At 37.1% G+C, this 9,174-nt stretch overlaps 1 protein-coding gene across 1 annotated transcript; it reads right to left on the bottom strand.

The window, feature by feature from the left end:
* Positions 1–250: 250 nt before the first annotated feature.
* LOC131876574 (uncharacterized) lies at positions 251–1,585 on the bottom strand. Its single transcript, XM_059222008.1, has 3 exons — positions 1,409–1,585; positions 1,051–1,172; positions 251–938 (listed from the first exon to the last, which is right to left on the bottom strand). The coding sequence occupies exons 1-3, from the start codon at positions 1,583–1,585 to the stop codon at positions 251–253; spliced, it is 987 nt and encodes a 328-aa protein (XP_059077991.1).
* Positions 1,586–9,174: the final 7,589 nt, after the last annotated feature.

The following is a 9,174-nucleotide window of genomic DNA, read 5'->3' on the forward strand; positions in this document are numbered from 1 at the left end:
AGCTCGACATTGCATTAGTTGTGGTACCATGGTGGCTACTGTTTCCACCTTAGCTTTAAGCTGAGTTGTTTCCTCATCCTTTTGTTCAATAATTCTTCTACCATTCAATTATCATCTGCATTTTTACCTTTTCTAATTCCCAATCCTCATAGAGAGCAAGTCCCACCGCATGACTAGTCAGGGAAGTAGGTGGCCTATGAACAGGTTCCCTTGGTTTCTTCTTTTCAACTTTGCTCCCTGCTTCAATAACCTATTCTATAGCAGATGCTAAGTTGTCCAGTCTTTCAAAACCTACTTCTTTCTGAGGTTGCTCAATATTCTGGAGTTCCCCTCCTTCCTGAAGCTGCAGTTCTTGTTCTTCCATATTTTGCAGTTCTTCCTCTTTTTCTTGTTCCCTTTGGGGTTCATTAGGTTGAGAAGGAGGGATATAATTATGAAGTGGACTATGTTGTTCTTGTTCTAGGGATTCAATTAGGATGGTAATATTTGGCTCTGTTGATTGGTCTTGGTTTTTAAGCTTTTTACGGAGCCTACCACTACTTCTCCAAGATTTTCCTTTTTCGGCTGCAGGACTACTTCTTGTAGCCAACTCTTCAATCACTTCAATGGTTACTAGAGAAACTGGGTTTACAACTTTTCTTTTCTTGGCCAAATGAGGGGGTAAATTCTCACTTTTACTTTTCTCTTCTTTATGTTCCATATCAACCTGTTTTTCTTTGCCCCTTTCCTTTTGTGTGGCAGCCCTAGTTTTTCTTAGACTTTGAGAAGGAACTCCTAATGTAGCTTCTTCTTGTAAGGGTTCCTCTACTACATGAATATTTTGTTCTGATGATATCATGGAAGATGAGGGTTCAAGAGGGGAACCAGGTTTTTCAAGGTTTTCCAAATTTTCTTGTTCCCGAGATGTCAATGGCTCCTCTATAACCATGTTTTCTACCCTAAACATTCTAATTTTAACAAATTCATTCTAAAGAATTGGAGAGACATTTCTCAAATATCTTTCAACTAATAGCTTAATTAGGTAATGATGAGAAATAGAGTGAGGCCTACCTTTCTGGGTTTCTGTTGCACTTATGGAAAGGAGGCTGTATAATAGGCTTGGAATATTCATCTTTCTTCCGTGGCATAGATGACTTAGGAGCTTGAAGTGATGGGAATGCAGACACGAGAACCTTCCTTCACAGGTTAAATACTTTAAAACATACAATGCTACTGCTTTCCATTCAGGCGAAAGAGATTCTCGCATAGTTCCTTGTCTATCTACTACTAATGGGGGGTCTCCCAGACGTGTAAATTCTACTCTTGCACTGTGTGCGTCCTTGGATTCTGAGTAGTTATCCATGTTTGCTGGTAACCTAGTTACCTTTTCTATTCATTCCTCTCTAACCACCACTCTCAAACCTTTTACCTGAGCTTCTCCATTTGAAAGTGTGCAGGTAAATTCCCTCACAATTTCTTTATTAAACTCTATCAGCTTCAAAAAATAATCCAGCCATCCACTGTTACGGAATATTGGTTCACAATCCTGGTCCTGAAGAAGAACTTCATGGACTGTCGGCTCATGACAAATAGGTGGACCACCCATTGTCGTGATAACACTTTCAACTCTATAATGACATAAATCAGCCCAATTTTTGCACTAAGTTCTGCACTACAATATACTTAATGTGCCTTTACTTGGTCGGAATCTAGTTGTAATCTAAAAATAGCTCTAAGCAGATAGAAAAGTAGAATACCAGTAATAACCTCAAACTATAAATTTGAAAAATAAAACACAATCCGAGAGGACATCAAAATTATCTACTAGAGTCATTATCAATGTACTTCCCCCCCCCAACCTAAGGTTTGACAGGTGTCCACACGCGCGGAGGAGGACCGAAAAAGGATAGTATGCAAAATATCATAATTATAGTTAATATGGTTTAATTATATACATGCAACAAAAAAAAATACACACGAGTGTACCTGACATCACGCGAGAATAACTGCAGCTTGAAGACATTGAGCCGTCATGCATGGAAAACAAGGCAAAAATGGATGGAATGAAATGAAAGAAATGAGTGAATACAGAATGGAATATTTATTATGCAGAAAAGTACTCCCTCCAGATGTGCAAGTATTTATTATGATCATTCTGTAAAGATTTTAAGATGGAGTGGTGATGACAAAGCTGTCGACAGTTACTGCAGGAATCTCGGCATGCTTGGCAATGGAAAACTATTGTAGAAAGTCATATTTGCTCAGAGGTTTATGGTATAAGCGCAATCAATGACCATTGACTAACAATTTAAACTTAACAAGATCCATTGAAGATAATCTAACAACACCATTAGAGAATGTTTCAACTATCTCATAAGGTCCTAACCACCATGTCTGTAATTTTCCCAAATTATCTTTATACTTGGAATCATAGAGAAGAGCCCAATCACCTGGCTTGAATGATTTATCTTTGATATAGTGATCATGCCACTTCATACGCTGGTTTTGAACAGATTCAATATGTTGCAAGGCAGAATTTCTTATCTCGTCTAAGGCATTAAGCTGCAGGAGCCTTGCTTCTTGTGCTGTAGAAAGAGTCATATCTAAGGAAATAGTTGTTCTCAAGGTTTTATGTTCAAACTCTATAGGCATCATTGCTTTTGTCCCATATGTCATTTCAAATGGTGTAAACCCTGTTGTAGTTTTCTAGGTGGTTCTATAAGCCCATACAACCTCAAATAATCTGCTAGACCAATCTTTTCTGTTGAGTGCTACTATTTTGGTCAATGTTGATTCAAGCTCCCTGTTAGTGATCTTTGCTTGTCCATTAGCCTGAGGATGATAAGGAGTGGATTTCCTATGCTTAACATTGTATTCATTAACCAGGGTTGTGATCAGAGTGGAAGTGAATTGTTCCCCTTGATCTGTGACTATTTCTCTAGGAACTCCATACCGAGTGAAAATTTCTTCATATAAAAATTTTGATACCTTATTATCTCTATCATGTTTGAAGGCTTTGACCTCTACCCATTTAGTGACATAGTCAGTACAAACAAGAATGTAAGATCGACCATTTGATGATGGATCAATTGGCGCAACAAAGTCTAGGCCCCATTTGTCAAATGGTGTAACAACTACCTAAGGGTGTATAGGCATTTCATCAGACCGAGTTGGTCTTCCCATTCTTTGACATCCGTCACATTTCCTGGTGTATTTAACTGCATCTTTGTGCAAGGTTGGCCAATAGTACCCTATAGTTAATATCTTGAGAGTGGTTCTTTTGGCTGCAAAGTGACCTCCACAAGGCTCATCATGTCAGGCATGAAGTATATCATGTGTCTCATCTTCCCTTACACAACGCCTCATAACTTGATCTAGCCCTGTATAAAATAAGCAATCTGCTATTCATGAGAAGTTGAAACTCTTTTCTACTAGCAGTCTTTTCTCTTTGGGTGAGCAATGTGGGGGTATCTTGTTAGCTACTAGGTAGTTGGCTATGTCAGCATTCCATGGACTATTCAAAATGATGGAAAACAAGTGCTCATCTGGAAAAGAATCATCAATGACCTCAGCATTGTCTAGTGTTTGAATCCTTGATAAAAAATATGCCACTACATTTGCTTTCCCTGGTTTATCTATGATAGTAATATCAAATTCTTGCATTAACAACAACCATCTTGCCAATCTACATGTAATGGAGCTTTTGTTCATGAGGTACCTAATGGCTACATGATCAGTATGCACAAAGATTTGATATCCAATTATATAGTGTCTGAACTTATTAAGGGCATAGATGATAGCTAACATTTCCTTTTCAGTAATAGTATAATTAAGTTCTAGTCCTTGCAAATTTTTACTTATATAATAAATTGTGTTTTCCAAAAATCCTTGCTTTTGCCCCAAAACTGGTCCTATTGCAAAATCGGATGCATCTGTATGAATGTGAAAAGGAATTGACCAATTAGGTTCTTTAAGCACAAGGGCTTGGGTTAAGGCTTCTTTTAGTTTAGAAAATTCTTTTTCACATTCAACTGTCCATTCAAAATCAGCTTCCTTTGTCAATAGAGAATACAATGGCCCTGCTATTTTACTAAAGTCCTTAATAAATCTCCAATAGTACCCTGCATGGCCTAGAAAACTTATTGCATCCTTTTGTTTGACATGGGCAGGAAGAACACGTATTACTTCAATTTTAGTTGGATCTACTTGAATACCTAATTGAGAAATTTGATGCCCCAACACTATTCCTTCTTGCATCATCATGAAATATTTTTCATTGTTTAGGGATAAATTGTGATCTTCACACCGCTGCAACACTTTGGTCAGATTTTGCAATGCCTCCTTAAATGTAGTCCCATAAGTAGTAAAGTCATCCATGTTAATTTTCATACAATCATGGGATATGTCTGAAAATATATTGAGGACAACCCTTTGAAAGGTTGCAGGAGCATTACATAAACCAAAAGGAAGGATTGAATAGGCATATGTGCCCCACGGGCAGGTCAAGGAGGTCTTTTCCTAGTCTTCTAGAGCTATTCTGATCTGATTATAACCACTAAACCCATCCAAAAATGAAAAGTATTTCTTACCTGCTAGAGAATCTAACACTTGATCTATGAATGGAAGTGGGAAGTGATCCTTCTTGGTAGCAGTGTTGAGCTCCCTATAGTCCACACAAACTCTCCATTTCCCTCTTTTCTTTGGAACTATAGCCAAAGGAGAAACCCATTGACTGTCTGAAATAGCGTAAATGAATCCTGCATGAAGCAACTTTTGTAGTTTCTCTTTAGCTATTTCCCTTAAAGCAGGATTAATCCTTTGCTGAGGCTGTCTAATTGGTTTACAATCCTTTCTGATATAAATCCTATGGGTACACAATGTAGGATTTAATCCTTTCGTATCATGATAATCCCATGCAAAAGCTCATTGTTGGGCTTTGAGTAATTCTATTAATGACAGTCTTTGATCTATTGCTAACTGACTATTGATATTCAGATTTCTTCCTGCAACAACCTCTATTTGAGTTATTGACTCAACATTAGATATTTCAGACAGACAAGAGGTTTGAATCTCCTGTGGTAGCAATGTGTGAAATATGTATGTGGCTGTTGGAGAATCTAAAGAGCTTGCAGATGGAAGAAGAGTATGCAAAGGACTTACTGGTATACCCAATGGCTATTGAGCTGCTCCATAATGATTTCTTATGATGTTAAAGAGTGTTTTATCATCCTCTTGAAGTGCTAAGAATGGTCCCCTTGCTAACATCATTAGTTGTTGAACAAAATTAATTTCCTCTGCTTCTTCTCCTATGTCTGGCCATACTACTTGCTTTTGATCAAGTTGTGGTTGTGTTGGAGAATAAAGTGCAAGTGTTTTGGTAGTAATACCATCTGAAATTGTCATATCTCCTGATCTGCAACCTATATATACATCCGTTGTTGCCAGCCAAGGTCTTCCCAAAATAATTGGATATCCTCCTAATGTTGCCTTAGGAGAGAGGATTATAAAATAAGCTAGATATTCCCAAGAATCTAATGTGACAACAATATCTTCAACCATCCCTTCAGGTCGAACAATAGAGCTATCAGCAAGCTGCATGACTGTTGGAGTTGACCTAAGACTAGTAATGATGAGTTGCTGCATGACATCTTTAGTCATCACATTTATGGTTGCTCCTAAGTCTATCAAGGCTTTTTTAATTTGCATTTCATTAATAACTACCTTGACAATAGGACTACCTAGGTCAGAATATTTAGGGACAACAATTTTTCCTAACATAATATCAGCCAATTGTCCTACTACATGCACTGTTTTTGGGTCTTTTTTCTTTCTCCCAGGTTTCTTCAAACATGCCTCTTTAATAGCTTTTCCATATATGGGAATGTCTTTAATAGATTTAAATAGTGAAATCTTGACACATATATGTTTTAGCTGATCAATAAGATCAAAAGCTATATCATCCTGCTGCCTAAACACTTCTACCTATAATCTTTGAGGAAACGGGGGAGTTCTTATATGTGTATGTGAACTTTCAGACAGCTCAATCTGCTTAGGATTTTTGAGTTTATTAGGTATAGTTTCCTAAGTAGCCTCTTCTGATGGTAACCCTGTTATAACTAGAGGAGATGGAATAGGCAGTGTTGTCCTTGACCGCAAATGAATATCACTTATATTGAGAGAGTATGCAGGATAGTTATTAGGATCAGTCAAAAAAACTTGTTGTTGCTATTGTGGTTTATTATTTGGATTTGGCACAGGCTGAGTTGACAGTTGGGTTGGCTTGGATGAAGTGGCATTAGGAGCTGGTGGCATTAAAGCCGGCTGTTGGGACTGTTGTTGTGGCTGCAGGAAACCTGATGACTGGTTTGACCATTGCTGTCCTCCCCTCCATTGTGGTGATTGTTGCCAGTTACCTTGAGGGGGAGACCAATTCCCTTGTGGTTGGTGCCATTGAGATGAGGGACTCTGATAATTAGTCCAAGGGTTTTGAGAGTTATTCCAAGATTGAGGAGTATAATTTCCAAAATTTTGGGAATATGGAGGTTACCACTAATTGTTTTGTGCATTGAAGTTCATATAAGGATTAGAAAATGATAATGGATCTTGTGGCATACCTTGTCTTGGAGGCCAAGGCCTTCACTGTGCAACATAAAAGAGTTGTTCATCATCTCCATAGACAAGCTTGAAATCTGGGGAACTCTGTTGGCTATCAATTTTAGCTAACAGTTTGCATCTACAGTCCTTCTTTTGTCGACAGTGAGGCCAAAATTTAGCAAGCATAGCCTCTACCTCCTCATGCTTCTTCTTTGCCTGAAGTGTATCCAATTGGGTAGCCATATTATTAATTATATCCTCTTTAAAATTCTTCATTAGATGAGTTATTTCCATTCTTGAAACTGTTGAAGATGACTTTGCAACTGCAGAACCAGGTCTATAGTGTCTTCCCCTTTTGGCTGCAGCTCTTGAGTACTTTTGACAGATTTGTCTGATGCCATCCCATTGAACTTGAGTAATATCTTCGCCTCCCTTTAGATCTAAGGAGTCAACAGAATCATCATTGATGCCCCTTAGAAAAATCAACTTCATATAATCTTCACTCAGATTACTATGCTTGGATTTCTTGACACTAAATAAAAACCTTTCCAAATAGTCTTCCAGGCTTTCATCTTCTTTTTGTGTCATCCTAGAGATATCATCACCATGTCGGTCCATTCCCTTGCAATAGTCTTTATATTTATCCAAGAAGTTTGTCTTCATCTCCTCCCAGGTAGTGATTACATCTCTTCCTAAACTCATAAACCATCTCAAGGCAACTTCTTTCAAAGTAGAAGGGAATAACTTAAGTTTATGAGCGTTAGTGGTATAATCATAACTTCTGCAAAGGATATCAAATTCAAACAAAAAGGTGTCTAGATCTTCTATTACCAATCCATGAATTTTTGGAAGTGAAGAAGCTGGTATTTTTTTCAAATTTGCATTATCATGCTAGTCAGGAATGGGAAAGTCAAATGTTGGGTTTACAGGCGGAGGTGGAGGATTTGCTGCCATTAGTCCCTTATAAATGACTAGAGGTAAAAAAATTTGTTCAGGGGGTTCGTTCAAGAAGTCTAGGTCTTCTTCTGACAAATTAAAGACACCTCTATTTAAAACATAAGTTTCTGCAAAAGGGTTTACTTCAGGTGCTTGATCTGATCTTATATCTTGAGTGGAATGTGAGGGAAGAAATCTTCCTAGTGCATCTCTTCTCCTCCTATGCATGTAGATTAATGAAGAAAATTCAAAGAGCTAATTAAGAAAACTTAGAAACTAATGGTTTACAATAAGTTCTTAGCTTGGCACCATCCCCAACAATGGTGCCAAAAATGTTGGTCCTCACAACTGGAATGACAACTAGGTAATAAAACACAATTCAAAGATTGAATATCCTTGAATAGCTAACTTTCTCGTGGCAAAGGCTCATTTATTTATCAACCAAAGACGTAAAATTGAAATGGGCCAGCACTGTATGTGCAACAAGTTCATATTGCAACCATTCTATATTACTGCATGAAAGGAAATTCTTCTTAAGTAAACACACAAAATCTTAATGAACTAATACTTAATCTTACAACTGGAAATTACCTTAAACAACTACTATTAAATGATAAAGTTTTGGCGAGCAGTAGGAACTACTCTGCTGTTGTGCCTGCAGGAACAGACACGAGAATTGTTTCCAATGGCTGGAGGAATAGACAATTGTAGAAACAACTACTATAGAAGTATGAAAACTAACTGGAACACACAAAGGATTACTCACCAAGTGGCCCCCCTTGAGTGAGTATCTCCAAAATTTCAGATTACAATTGCTTAAGCATTCAAAATTATATCGATCTCTTTATTTTATCTTGACTGTGAAAAATACATAAAATACCAAAAGATTGCGTATGACAAAATATTATGGTTGTTCTCTACTATCCTCGAGAGGAGAGAGATCCCTTTATTTATAGGAAAAGTTGTCACAAACTTCTAACGGATCGACCACATTCTTACGAAATAGGTGAACAAGATTTATTAACAAGAGAAGAAGAAGAAGTCAACACAAGAAAACATAACAACATCTGTCCTGCAGCTGAGAAAATATAGCATGACTCACTTCCTAGATCTAAGATCCACTAAGAATAGTTATAAATGTTTTCATAAATCAGCCTGCTAAAGAACTGGTCAAGTGGTTTCAATCATTACTGCATTTCTCTGACTAGGTCTGCATTGTGGTTATATACTTGATGCTCCTTTAAACTGCCATTTAGTCTTTACTTCACCTTTGCTGATCCTACATCATGATATTAATATGCACAATAAACATGTGTATATACTAATGCTAACATGATATAATGTAAACCATATTTATAATTGATTTTAGATATTTGCATAGATAGATCATTTAAAACCAATATATGACATCCTTAGGTATAAGTTAAACCGGTTTTAGAAACACATAAAAGGTATCAACTTAGGAGAGTATTATAATCCAAATGTCATCTAATCATAAGACCTAGATAGGAGTATCATATCAAAAATCTATCAAAATAGAGCCATTATTTAGGCTCATCATCTCCCATAATAATACACCTTTATTTGAAGTGTTGAGAGGAAGGACAACATTAACTCCCCTCAACCAAATCTTAAGCACTTGCCACATTTCTTTGAGATTGAGGT

The sequence above is a fragment of the Cryptomeria japonica genome, chromosome 6, assembly GCF_030272615.1.
Source record: "Cryptomeria japonica chromosome 6, Sugi_1.0, whole genome shotgun sequence".
NCBI lineage: Eukaryota > Viridiplantae > Streptophyta > Pinopsida > Cupressales > Cupressaceae > Cryptomeria > Cryptomeria japonica.